The sequence below is a fragment of the Erinaceus europaeus genome, chromosome 13, assembly GCF_950295315.1.
Source record: "Erinaceus europaeus chromosome 13, mEriEur2.1, whole genome shotgun sequence".
NCBI classification, from domain to species: Eukaryota; Metazoa; Chordata; class Mammalia; order Eulipotyphla; family Erinaceidae; genus Erinaceus; species Erinaceus europaeus.
In genome coordinates this window covers 55,300,027-55,314,999 of record NC_080174.1, presented here as the reverse complement: position 1 = coordinate 55,314,999, position 14,973 = coordinate 55,300,027, and the positions used below count along the sequence as shown (strand labels likewise).

General features: G+C 38.0%; 1 protein-coding gene across 1 annotated transcript in view; it reads right to left on the bottom strand.

Moving 5' to 3' along the window:
• Positions 1–14,973, bottom strand: part of FAF1 (Fas associated factor 1) — a 347,080-nt gene that overhangs the window by 138,982 nt on the left and 193,125 nt on the right. Inside the window, exon 9 of the mRNA XM_007536689.3 lies at positions 1,104–1,199. Coding sequence (XP_007536751.1) covers positions 1,104–1,199 — 96 coding nt within the window. The remainder of the gene's footprint in view (positions 1–1,103; positions 1,200–14,973) is intronic.

Here is a 14,973-nt window from a genome sequence, read left to right as displayed (position 1 = left end):
ATGTAGTTAAGTTAATAAAAATGACAGCAAGAATCATATTTTGTACAAAACAAAGCTGAAAAAATATTTACTAGACTAAACCAAACTTTTGAATGCTTAAATCATGCTGCAAGCCAAAAAAAAAAAGGGGGGAGGTATAGTTTATCTGTATTATTGTTTTGCTATGGCATCTATTGTGAATGCTTTCAAGCCATGGTGAAGGTTTTTACTAGCACCTAGTAGAACTAGTAGAAGCTCAACAAAAACTTTTCAGGGCCAGAACCACATGAAAGGACTGCAAACAACACTGGGGCAGGTGTGCGGGGGAGATAGATGAAGGGTCGAATGGTGCTGTGGTGTCTCTCCGCTATCTTAAGTTAAAAAAAAAAGAAAGAAAGAAAAAATTGGGCCTAGCATGCTTAAGGCCCTGAGATCATTCCCCAGACCTCACTATTATAATAAATAAAAATGAATAAATAAAAATAATTTCTAAACAGATAAATTATAATTCTTAGGCATGCTTCCCTCCCCCCATTCCCTTCTAACAAAGGCCATCAATAGGCAGAGTTCTATCTGTAACCCTAAGAAGTTACTGCCTTTTAGCACAATGACACACACAGGTGCATCACATATACAAGCTTATTTAATCTTAGCAATCTCTCTCGTTTCTATAGAATCCTATGTATACTGTGTTTACTGCATGGATTACATTATGTCATTATTATCATCCTTGACTTTGAGTACTCTGGTATTGGTATGATGCTATTAAACCTCTGTTACTCGGTAGGACCTGGCTCAAAGATAGTGCTCCAATTCAAGGAGTTAAAGGGCCTTCAGGATCAAGCCTAGTAAACGTATATTTTCAACAACAAATCTTTTTTTTTAAGTTGACAGTTCTAAGTACAACTCATTTAACCAATACACCAAAATTCTGTTGAAACATGAAACTTACAGAACAAGGACATTGCATGGAAAGTTTCTACCTTCATGAAATTACTGAGACTACATTCACGCCTCATTAACTTTATCTATTCATTGCTTTGGCAGATGAAAAGGAATAGGAAGTGGGCAGGTGAGTTAAAGATAGGCTTTTTGTTCAATGAAAAGCTTGCAAACAGGCTTACCTCTTCAGACTGCTCACGAGTTTGTGCAGGTGAAGCTCTTCTTCCCACTGTAAGTCGATGGCAGGGGTAAGAGAGCCCTGATTCTGCAAGACACATCTGCAAAGAGAAAAATGCACCATTTGTAAACAGAATGAGGCTATGTCTTACAACAGGATTTTAATTTTGAAATTTATTCTATTGTATCTAAATTTAGAACAGAATATTCACTCTAATAGTCCATAAATTACACTGCAAGCAAGGCTTTGACAATCTGAAATTTTTCTATATCGGCATAATAGTCAATGCAATTTTTCATTAAATAATAGAAGCACCAGGAAACTGTGGCAAATCTGAAATAAATCTAGTAACGCCTATAATCCTGACGTGTATTGTTACTTTTAGGTTATATTATTAGATTATATTACTAGGATAAATCATTTCAGCCCATCTTGGAAAGAGCTTGAAGAAATCATGTTAAATGAAATGTCAGAAACAGAATGATGAATATAGAATGATCTCACTCACAGGCAAACAAGATCAGAAAAACAAGATGAGAAGAGAAAACACTAAGCAGAACCTAGACTGGAGTAGGAGTATTGCACCAAAGTAAAAGAGTCTGGGGTGGATGGGTGGGTGGGTGGCTGGGGGCAGAATACAGGTCCTGGAAAAGGTTGACAGAGGACATAGTGGGGGTTGTAATTGTTATGTGGAAAACTAAGAAATGTTATGCATGTACAAACTATTGTATTTACTGTTGACTGTAAAACATTAATCCCCCGGGGGTCGGGCGGTGGCGCAGTGGGTTAAGCGCATGTGGCGCAAAGCGGAAGGACCAGTGTAAGGATTTGGGTTCGAGCCCCTGGCTCCCCACCTGTAGGGGAGTCACTTCACAGCGGTGAAGCAGGTCTGCAGGTGTCTATCTTTCTCTCCCCCTCTCTGTCTTCCCCTCCTCTCTCCATTTTCTCTGTCCTATCCGACAACGAACAATATCAACAATGGCAATAATAATAACTACAACGAGGCTACAACAACAAGGGCAACAAAAAGGTGGGGAAAATGGCCTCCAGGAGCGGTGGATTCATGGTGCAGGCACTGAGCCCATCAATAACCCTGGGGGGGGGGGGGGACATTAATCCCCTGATAAAGGGAAAAAAATTAAAAAACATGTTTCCTAGACATATGGAGGTACTCTGTAAACACTTTGGAAAAGGCAGCTGGAAAGAACACCAGCTAAAGCATTAAAATATTGCAAACATGGTAATAACAATAATTATAATAATGCCATTTAGGATTTGATGAATCCTATGCTCCCTATAAAGTAAATACATAAATAAAAAAAGAAATGAATAACGTCAATTATCTGTTGTTATTAAAACTTCTAAAAAACAAGGTCTTCACTGTCACACTAAAATTGCCCTTTGGTAACTTTTGGTAAGATGTGAATTAACCTGATCAATGAGTCAAGGAAGTTGATCACCAGTAGAGCACAAGCACAGGGTTTGATTCGCAGCACATGAAAACAAGACAAAAACTAAAGGAATATCATGGGTGAGTGTGCAGTGCTCTACATTCTTTTAATGATAATGTTTTTTTAATGAGTAATTTATGAATATTTTATGAGATTATGAGATAGTGGGTATAGCTCTATGCCACACCTGCCACCAGAGTTCTGTTCCCCTGCTAGCCCATAAGAACTACCACAGTTCTCTCAAAGTATTAGAGGAAGCTGTCCAGTCACTCTCTAAAAGGAAAGATGTATGAGGAAATACAAGTATTTATAGATCCATAGGGACTAAAGACAACAGTGAATTACATGACTACAAGTCATACATGTATTACTCTCAGGATAATTAGATGAAGACAAATATGGGGCTACAAAATGTAAATGATGAGCTGGGAAGACAAGGATTATGCAATAAGCCTTTCATGAGGAAATTACCAAAGATTCCAGATATAACGTCTAGCACCACCAAAAGCCAGAGGTAGCAGTACTCTCAAGAAAAAAAGAGATAAGAAAAATGAAGGAAAAAAGGGGGGGGGGGAAAGAAAGAAAAAAGGGCAAATGTCATATAAATGTTCAGATGTTCTCAACTATATGAGGTCTGCTAACATATAAACAATACTGATAAAAATGTTGCCCAATAAGAAACTGTTTTTACTAACCTGATTACAGATTTTTTTTTTTAAATTTAGGGGGGTTAATGCTTTACAGTGCAATTATTGACACGAGTATAATTTCATTATTCATCAGGCCCACAAAGTCCTCTTCTGCCCCTCCCTTACACTCCTTCACAAATATTTCGGCATTGTGCTTCATAAAGGCTGAAAGGTTTGTTAACAACTATAGACAATTAAAAGCAAAAATCACATTAATTCTGTCATTTTGATAACATAACACTCATCAGCACATTGTCACAATTAGCTCAATAATTTCATTTCAGTAAAAACTAAAGATTAACTGGATAAGAAGCAGAGGCTAACTTTCAGACCACATTATCTCCATACTATATTCATGTGGAAGGGGAAAAAAAAATCTCCTTCTTCCCATGGTCACTCCTCCTCAGAAATTCTCTTGTAATGAGATGGTAACGGTGTTAAATGTTATTGATGCAGTACAGTATCAAAGAAAGCAACTTGAGTCAGAAGAAGACAGAGATATCTTCATTCAAGTAGCCTGGGCTGCAGATCTTGAGAAAGGCACTCCTCTAAGAAAGGGCTTCCTTATTAATTTAGGTGGGTAATTCCTGTCCTAAATATCTTGATAGACTTTTAAATACAAGAAAAGCTAGCTTTGAAATTTTACAGAAATAGGCAGAAAGGCTATAACTGTTCCAGTGAACATTATGTTTAGAATCTGGAGAAGAGAAATAGTGACTAACTACCAAGGGGATGGTGACTACTCCTCTATACAACCAATTTACATATAAATTTAAAAAGGTCATATTTTAGCAGCATCTGAAGAAAAGTACTCACTAATCACAATGCAATGAGGAAGTTAAAAAGTGAGGAATTTGTATGTTCCCACTGCTGATTAAAGATGGAGTTGCATCTCTGCCAGGCACTCTTTTTTTAAAAGACAAACAAACATTTAGTTATTTATTTCCTTTTGTTGCCCTTGTTGTTTTATTGTTGTACTTATCGATGTCGTTGTTTTGGATAGGACATAGAGAAATGGAGAGAGATGGGGAAGACAGAGTGGGAGAGAAAGATAGACACCTGCAGACGTGCTTCACCACCTGTGAAGCAACTCCCCTGCAGGTGGAGAGCTGGGGGCTTGAACCGGGATCCTTAAGCCAGTCCTTGTGCTTTGTGCTTAACCCGCTGCCCGACTCCCCTGCCACTCTTATACAGGGCAGGGATCTACTTGGAAGGAACAATGTTTACTCAGTGATTTCAATAAGTTAGGTCTGAATATTCACTGCCACTTAAAAACTAAACATATAAAAGATGTGATGTCAGAAAGCTGAGGTGAGAAAAATCACTTAGCTGTCCAATGGCTACAAGCAAATCACTTGGAATTTCGGTGCTTCAGGGGCTGGTTGCAAGTATATCCAAAAGAGTACACATACTGTCAGGAATAAGAACCCAGGTTTGAGCTATAGGGAAGCTGATGACAAATGTGTGTGTATGCATGCGTTTCCGTCAAAAAACTACATTAAAAAATGGCCACCGGCAATGGTGAAGTCATACAGGCACAAAGTGGAGGAATAACTTTGGTGGCAAATACACACACACACACACACACACACACTGAGCTTCAGTTTTCCTGCTTAGGAAATGGTGTAATAAGAATGTCATGTCTTTATTGTTATTACTGGTATTTGAGGAGACAGGTTGAAAATGTGTTTTCAGGAGTCGGGCGGTAGCACAGTGGGTTAAGTGCAGGTGGCACTAAGCGCAAGGACCGGCATAAGGATCCCGGTTCGAGCCCTGGCTCCCCACCTGCAGGGGAGTCTCTTCACAAGCTGTGAAGCAGGTCTGCAGGTCTTTCTCGCCCCCTCTCTGTCTTCCCCCATCTCTCTCCATTTCTCTCTGTTCTATCCAGCAATGATGACAACAACAATAGTAATAATAACTACAACAATAAAAAACAAGGGCAACAAAGGGGAATAAATAAATAATAAAATAAAATAAATTGGTCAATTAAAAAAAAAAGAAAGAAAATGTGTTTTCAATACTCTGGGTCACATTTCCATGCAGCGACAGAGAAAGACACCACAATATACAGCACCTCCTATCTAGTGCCAGATTTCTAATCTGGGCCTAAAGCATGCCCATGTATTCTACCTACTAAGCCATCTCTTCAATTCCCAATTTTTCTTGATAAAATAAGGTAAAATATTTTTTTCCCACCAATATCTTGGTCTAGCCTCACCAACGTGCCCCTGGACTTCAATACTCCAGAGACCTACCCTAATAGGGAAAGACAGAAACAGGCTCAGGGTATGGATCAACCTGCCAACACCCATGTCCAGCGGAGATGCAATTACAGAAGCCAGAACTCCCACCTTCTGCATCCCATAAAAATTTTTGGTCCATACTCCCAGGGGAAAAGAAATGTTAGAGGAAGATGAACAGATGCCTCTAAACTCCAATTCCATCAGGACCTGGAGAAAGAAGAGTAAAAAAGGAAGGACATTGGGAAGTAGAAACCAGTACAGGCTAGAAAGGCAACTTAGAAAGGTAGAGAAGGAAGGGGGAAAAAATGAAAAAATGAACGCTAGATGATACACAATTATAGTGGGTAAAGGATCTACTCAAAGTGTGAGAAATTAACAGATCTAACTCTAACCAAAATACAAATGTATACTGTGTGTGCCCTGCTATGCATGAGGGTCTGGATTCAGGCTCAAGCATCACATAAAAACACCCTGGAGAGTAGGAAGAGTTTCTTTCTCTCTGTTTCTCCCTCTCTCCCTTTCTTAAAAATACAGAATTGAAAACTGAGTCTGGGAGGTCATGCACAACATATACTCAAGGTCCGGGGCTCATTCCCTTATACTACATTTAAAAAAGGGGTAAGGCTGAGGAAATAGCATAATGAATATAAAAAAAGCCTTTCATGTTCGACGCACCAAAGGTCAGGTACAATCTTCAGCACATCTATAAGCCAGAGCTGAGCACTATTCTGGGAGAGGGAAAAAACAAACAAACAAACAAAAACAGCCAAACAAGCAAAAAATTTAACTTGTGTATTGCACCAAAGTAAAAGACTCTGGTGGTGGTGGTGGGGCGGGGGTGGTTTCCAGGTCCTGGAGCATGATGGCAGAGGAGGACCTCGTGGGAGTTGAACTGTTATGTAGAAAACTGAGAAATGTTATGCATGTACAAACTACTACATTTTACTATCGACTGTAAAGCATTAATCCCCCAATAAAGAAATTTTCTAAAAATTACTTGTTGGAAACAAAAAGGCTCGAGAGTGACAAGCAAGTTCTGAAAGCTATGACTTCATGCTTCAAGATAAAGCCCAACGGGAGTCGGGCTGTAACGCAGCGGGTTAAGCACAGGTGGCGCAAAGCACAAGGACCGGCATAAGGATCCCAGTTCGAACCCGGGCTCCCCACCTGCAGGGGAGTCGCTTCACAGGCGGTGAAGCAGGTCTGCAGGTGTCTATCTTTCTCTCCTCCTCTCTGTCTTCCCCTCCTCTCTCCATTTCTCTCTGTCCTATCCAACAACGACAACAACAATAGTAACAGCAATAAAACAACAAGGGCAACAAAAGGGAATAAATAAAATGAATATTAAAAAAAAAGATAAAGCCCAACTAACTTCATTGAAAGGAACACATACATTTGTAAGTACAGTAAAGTCATGTAAAACAAAAAAGTCATGTAAACCTGCAAAAGCCCATAATTACTTTGTAAAAAAAAAATTGTGTGTGTGTGTGTGTGTGTGTGTGTGTGTGTGTGTGTGTGTACGCGTGCGCGCGCACACGCACACGCGCGCGCAGAAGCTGACATAATAGCTCTCCTGGGAGAGTGTCTGTTTTGCCCAGTTCAAGCCTGGTCCTCAATGCTCTAGGGGAAGCTCTAGTGATATAGTATCTTTCTTCCCTCCCTCTCTTTTTCTCTCTTATATCTGACAAAACCTGCAAGGAGCAGTAAAGCCTGGTTATAACAAGAAGGGGGGCAGGGGAAAGAGGGTGAACTGGCTCGCTTGATATAATAAGCACTCTACCATGTGGGATGACTTGGTTTGAGCTGGCCCAGGTGCACCATGAAAAAGGGAAGCTTTATGGGCAGTGGAGCACTGCTAGGATATCGCCCCTCTCTGTCTCTCACCTTCTACCTGGGGGGAGGGGGAGATAGAGAGGGAGAGGGGGAGAAGAATCTGATGGAGCAGTGGAATCCATGTAGCCGTGGAATCAGATATTAAGGATATTTTCAAAAATACAAAAAGTCACCGTATATATTGGTATTACGCCAAGTGCTTGATATATATATGTGTATATATATATACTTAACCCTAATTCCCTCTCACAATAACCTTGCCAGGTAGATAATAATATAATTCCCATTTTATGATGAGGATACTAAGTCTTACATAGGTGAAGAAGTCTGCCCAAGGTCACACAGCTACTCAGTAGTAAAACCAAAATTCAACCTAAAGCATTTTTATCTCAGGACCATTTAAAAGGAACTGAATCTAACTATTGATAGTAAAGACTACTATATGTCGTATTATAATAATGCATATCAACAATCTGTTAGGCACTACTCTTATCAAATGATTTCCATAATATATATGACTATTGTATACCACAGTCATGGCACTTAAAGATTATTATGATGGGATAAATCACAGTTTTAGAGAGATTTAAAAAAAAGTGTTTTCAAGATAAATCAATTAAATGCAAACTAGAGCTGACTTTAATGGTTATGTGTTTTTTTTCTGCATCAAATTTCCAATTGATACAAAGGCTTTTTTATAAGAAAGAGGCCCTGAAAATGACTGCTGAATCATTATTACTGTTCACTATTTTAAAAGATAGATAATTAAGGTAGTTTTACTCTAAACCAAATTATGAGACTGAAGTTTTATTTATTGCCAAACAGAGTGAAAATCAAAAAAACTTACTTATTCACAATTCAAGCCTTTAAAAAAATCACTTATGTGCTAGAAAAGTCACAGAGATTTAATTTGTGGCAGGCTGAAGCAAGTTTATCAAGAATGTTAGTTACCAAGTGCACATCCACTTGTCTGGACTAGCCCACTGCCACATTCTTATAGCAGGGTTAAATAGCAGTTTAGTCACCTCATAAAAAAGCATACTGTTAAAAAGGAAGTGACTAATAATAATCTGAAACCAATGAAATCGTATAAGAGATGTGTAGGTCAAGATCAATTATCAAAAAAAAAAAACTCCTGTGTAAATAATTTGTTCAAAAATCTGTGTTCTCTGTCTGCCCTTGCTGTGTTATAGCCCTCAATTGACTTGGCAAGTTGGTATGGTTTAATAAAATAAAAATCACAGTAACAAGTTCTGAGGTTTTTTTTTTGCTATATATATAAATATGAATATTACCAAACAAGCAGAATTGGAATAACCATGACTGCTATATAAATGACTTTATTTCAGACTCCTATGGTATTAAAGTTGGAAGTGGCTTGAGAATTCAACTGCTGGTATTCCAAACCCAAATACATTCTTGATGCAAAGGTAAACTGAGTTAAGTGCTACCATGGGCACATGCTCCCCTTCAAATATAACCTATTGTACTCTAAACTAGTAATGTGAAATGCCAGAGAATTTTGTCAGAAACACCCCTCCCAAGAAGGTCATAAATGAAAGGCAATTTCACTTCACAAGAAAATGAATCCTTGAAGTAATAGGGGGAGGAATGAAAGGGAAAGCATTAAATTCAAGTCATAGACATATATAATGGCAGCACAAGCATACACTCTGAACTTCTATACTTGTCTACAAAATAATCTTAACATTGCTCTATAGATATGTTATCCTTAGTTGCAAAATGTTGACAAGCAACTCAAATTATCTCAAATATGTAAAATATTAAACTCTTCTGGTTTTTACATTTTTGGTTCTAGTGATGCAACTTTTCTTACGTCTATTTAATGAGAATGCTCAGAGAGTTATTAAAGAAGCTGGAGCTCAGGAAGGCTGCTTGTTTACAAGGCAACTGTAAGCTAAAGAAATTATTTCAGTTGAGTCAAGAGTTTGGTTTTAAAGTCAAATCTTTGTCAGAGAGGCCAATAATCCATGCACCAAATTAAAAATGGCACTTCTCAGTTCTGGTTTCTGTTTTGTCTTTTAATTGCTTATGAGCACCCTCTGGTGGAGGGTAGAAGAGGAAGAGATCGCATGACTCTTAATTTTCAGAACTGGTGATGGGGGTAAATCTAATTTGAAATGTGCAGATTTCTCTTGACCTTGTCCTTTTCTCCAATATGAATTCGTAATTTAAGAGTTAATGAATAAGGTATAGTAATCACATAACTAGTGACTCAGTCTAAATAATCATTATTTATTTATTAAGTTTCCCATTTATTGAACACTTACAAAGTTCTTATTACATCAGGCATTTGGAGACTAAATTTAGTATTTAAAGACTTTTTTTTAAGGAAACTGTCTAACAAACTTCAGTTTCCTCACATGAGAAATGGAAATATCTTTGTTGACAAACATTAAGAAGAAGGTAAGTGACAGAGTGTAGAGAATAGTAGACTTAACTAATACTTATCTTTTGGAAAAGCAATTGCTATATGGCACTTCAAATTTGGCTCTCTGCCAGGATCCATTATATCGGTATTTTTAGACACAATGTTCAATTTACTTCTGTCATCAAGCATTTATGCCTACATGACAGTATTGGTATCAGTTATATGTTTATTTGTGTAATTTACATGTTTTATAACAACTTATACCAATCACATTTAACTACATTAATATGTTTTCTGAAATGCATTAATATTTTAAAAACAATGGTATACAAAAAATGTCGACCAGTACTTAGCAAAAAAAAATATATATATATATATTTGTCTCCAGGGTTATCACTGGGGCTCGGTGCCTGCACCACGAATCCACTGCTCCTGGAGGCCATTTTTCCCCCTTTTGTTGCCCTTGCTGTTTATCAGTGTTGTTACTATTATTGTTGTCACTGTTGTTGTATAGGACACAGAGAAATCAAGAGGGGAGGGGAAGACAGAGGGGGAGAGAAAGATAGACACCTGCAGACCTGCTTCACCACCTGTGAAGCAACTCCCCTGCAGGTGGGGAGCTGGGGGCTCGAACCGGGATCCTTATGCCGGTCCTTGCGCTTTGTGTCACATGTGCTTAACCTGCTGTGCTACCGCCTGGCCCCCAAGCAAAATATTTTTAAAGAGGTAAACAAACAGGTATATTCAGGGCTTCTTATTTCTTCTCAAGAACTTGTAGGACATTTCACAGGTGTCACTTGGAGAGTATGTTTGTTCAGAGAAGAGCCTCTTTACTACCTTATGACTGAGTACTGAGAATTTAAAAATATATATATATATATATATTGTAAGTGATGTCTAAAAATCAAACTTGCTTTAAGTGTCTCACTCAATACCTATGAGAATCTTACTTGTGTAGAAGGAAAAAAAAAAAGGTACTTGGGTACAGAAGAAAATTGTGTTTGTATCTTCTGTGGTCACTTTGGGGAATCAGTTCCAAGTATTGAGACTGTACAGTTTGAAATATTCACCCAGTCTGCCAGCCATTTCTCTTCTGTTACCATCATTAAAACAAAAGAAGTATTGTTCTATTGTATCTTAAGACTGTATGATTCCCTTTTGTGACTTTCTCCCATTATCACTGCCTATAATCCATGGGTGTAAAAATATTGGAGAGCTAATGCTTTGGAAAAACACTACACACAGATAAATGTACTTGGGTTAGAATTCTTAATCTGAATTTGCCACTAATTGTGACTTAAATTAACTCTTTTATTCCTCAGTTACATTACAAGTAAAATGAAAAACAAGGGAGTAAGTGATTTTCAGCTTCTCTCAATCTGAGTAAAAATTTCAAGGCCCATTTTACCAGCTATTTTCCCTCCCCTTTTTTTTTACATGCACAGATTTATTTGCTTGGTGACTAGAAATATGCTTTGCACTTTCTTACTCCCATAACATTTTGCTCATACCATTACTCTTAGCATTCTTTTCTACTTGTATACCACACAGCTATGTTAGGATCACATGACAGCACGTCACAACTCAGTCCAATCCCCTTTTGAATGTCTTCAATGATTTTCTGTTCTTGAAGAAATTGTGTCTTTTGGTAGTCAATAACTAATGGCACCTGGGACAAATCTTCCAGAAATAAATTCTTCTAGTCAGCTAGTGCCTGAAGGGAGAACCAATAATCCATGTGGTAGTAAGCAAAAAAAAAGGGGGGAGGGAGGGGAGCGGGGGGGGGGGGGGCAATGAGGAATTTGGACAGGGATCTGATTTCCCTGGGAAGATCAGGGTCTTATATAAAAGGGGTTAAGGCCAGGTCCAGAACCCAGCTAAGGAGAAAATCAAGTAACTAGAGGCTGAAACTTCTGCATTTGTGCAGAGTCTATAGGCTATAGCCCTGGTCTGACATTCTATCACAGGGGAAGAGATAGTCTCAAGAGAATTAGCAACAATGCCTCCGTAAATACAACGGGTGCTGTTCAAGAAGATGATGTGGTATGGATAGAAAGGATTTAGTGACTATGGAAAGAATTTTGCCCACAAAAGACATGCTCATATTCTCTGAATCATTTCTGCCAGTGACATGAAGTTGCTAAAAACATGTGTCACTATAAAGAAATTTCTTTAATGATCAGGTGCACATTGTATGCCCTTGGACATCATGAGTATGAATTTGGACTCTAGACAGCTTTCTGGGGTTAATAGCTATATGATGTTGGGTGACATTTCTTTATTTTCAGTGCCTCTATTTCCTATTCAGTTTCTTGTGAGGACTAAAAGTGTGCTAGAGAGTGTGTATATTGTATACACATGTATGCACTCACAAAATACACATGTCTGGGAGATAGCGCACAGAGTTCAGTGCACTCATTACCATGTGCAATGATTCAGGTCTGAGCCCCACCAGAACAGCTGGCACCAGAGAAGGCTCCATGAATTATGGAACAGTGCTGCAGAGTCTTTTATTTTTCTGTCTCTATTTCTCTAAAACAAAATGGAATGGGAGAAAGGAGATAAACTCAGCTTGGAAGCAGTGAAATCATGCATCTTGAGGACCAGCACTTGAAAAATTATGTACATATATATTGGGTTGTTGGAAAAGTCATGATGTATTTTTCTATGCAAAAATGCATCATGACTTTTCCTAACAATCAATATCTTACTTTGATCCTAGGGTCACTGCTATATAACTTGGGGGGGAAATAGCACTAAACTTATTTTTACTTTGCAACAAGAACACAGGCAATGGCAAATGGTTTCTGTTTTCATGAAGTTCATGGTTTTTGAGGCGTAGGGTTGAATATAAAGCATACACAGTTAACTTTACTTTTTCTGTATTTTACCATTTAATCTTTGCTATCCTCTCAGTGAGGATGTAATTGACATGACTTGCCATGTTCCCATTCCACAGAAAAGGAAAATGAGCACATATGTTTCATTCAAAACTAATAATCAGAGCAAGGTAACTCCTTCGGTTTGTTGATTTTTCATAAAAATGATATCACTTTCACTTTAAATATAAATCATCCTATGCTTGTTAAGCCTCTGATTCATGGGCAAATAAACATGGTAACGGTGAATTACGAAACATGTTTAAAGGTCTCTTGATGTAATAAGAATATCTAAAATCAGGGAGTAGGGCGGTAGCACAGCGGGTTAAGCGCATGTGGTGTGAAGCGCAAGGACCGGCGTAAGGATCCCGGTTCGAGCCCCCGGTTCCCCACCTGCAGGGGAGTCGCTTCACAGGCGGTGAAGCAGGTCTGCAGGTGTCTGTCTTTCTCTCCCCCTCTGTCTTCCCCTCCTCTCTCAATTTCTCTCTGTCCCATCCAACAATGATGACAACAATAAAACAACAAGGGCAACAAAGGGAATGAATGAATAATAAATCCATTTAAAAAAAAAGAATATCTAAAATCATAACTATCTTAAGGCAGAGAAAGGTGATACGAGAATGAGCAATTTATATTTCAAAATTTCATCTTTTTTTTTTTTTTGCACATATCCTTCCCCCCCCCCCTTTGGAAATGTGTAAAGAAAAGGTACACTTTAACTGCACTTGTACACTTCCCAGCTCAGGCAAATACAGTCAATATCTCATTTGTGTTATTTTATAAGAATTAAAGTGTATACTTAAACAATATGAATGCCAAGGCTGGGTGTTGATGACTTGGTAGAGTGTATATAATCATATTTGAGTAACTGGGTTCAAGCTTCCCTTCTGCAGTGTGGAAACTTCACAGGTGGTAGAGCAGTGTTGCAGGTGCATCTCCTTCATGGTCTCTCCTTTCCTATCTCTTTCTCTAAACTTCTATCATGGAAGAAAAAAATAAAAAAGACCACCAAGAAGAGTGATTGAACTGTATAGGCAGTAAATCCCAGTGACAACCCTAGCAGCAACAATAATAGATAAGTAAATACAGAAATACTGTTGTTATAGAAAATAACAATGAATAGTGTATATAGAATAGATTGAAAAAGATTTATCAAATCATCCCTAGGTCTTACTCCACTGAAGAAGGGTGGTGTTTTTTACTTTCCAACAAAGTATACTGCATTAGTGTTGATGCGATGACTTGGAATTTATTCAGCTCACTCACATATATTATCGTGCCTCATATGAACCAGTTCAATACACTGAACACTCCACCAACAGAAACAAACTTTTAGAATCTTTCTAATTGAGGGAGTTTCTGTCTTTCCCAGAAGACTGTAATTTGTTTATACAGTACTTGAGATTTCACACCAGAATACCTAACCAAAAGGAGAAAGCATGTGAATTTTTTTGTTTACCAAAGCTACTGAAAAAACCAAAATAAAGTCATGTGTTAAAGCAAAAAACAAATGCATTTCTTCTAACAAAATATATTTTGTGATAATTGTTATTATTTAATTAGGATCTATGAAAACACCGCATGAAAAGTATTCAGCAGTTTAATGTTAAATAGGTGAAAAATCTATCTTGGGTGTAATATGCTCAGGTTATAAAGCAGCAGTGCTTATTTTATCTCCCCACAAAGTGTTGCTGAGATAATTACTGCTGACAGCTTTATTCAAGGTTCATTTCACTTTTTCTGCTATTTTTCTCTGGTTAGAAGTTCAACAGAGCCCATGGGAAGCCACACCCCTCACACCTGTTAGGCTTCTTCATGTTACAGAAGGCCAGTATGGACATGTCACTTCAAATTAGCATTGTACCAGGGCGCTAACTGTGACAATTACTTATCACAGGTTTAACTTAAAAAAAAAAAGTTTCAAATTCAACCACAAAAACAGTGTCACAGAATGTAATTTAAACCTGTAAAATCAGGTTGCATAAAAAATATTCAGAGAGCCATAGAAAAGGTTCCCAGGGTTGAGCTTTGTGTTATATCTGAATTATGCAGTAATGCTTTGCAACTGAGCATTTCCTTTAAAACAAACTAAACCAAAATGGCAAACAAGGAAGATCTACCAATTACACTTTACGAGGAGGCAATGGTGATGAGTAGGCCTCACTCTGTATCTCTATGGTTCTCTTTGGAGGAGAATATAATTCATTTTATTAGGTCTTTTATGTCATGTAACTAATTCAGTGGTGAAATTCTCAGCTAATATAAAGCAACTACTCCTTGCTTTAACCAAAGGGAAGGTATGGCTTTTTAAATAGAGAAGATAGAGGCATTCTCTTGTAATATTACTCCTTTACCCCTCTTGCCCCTGCAAAGCAGAAAATTATCAT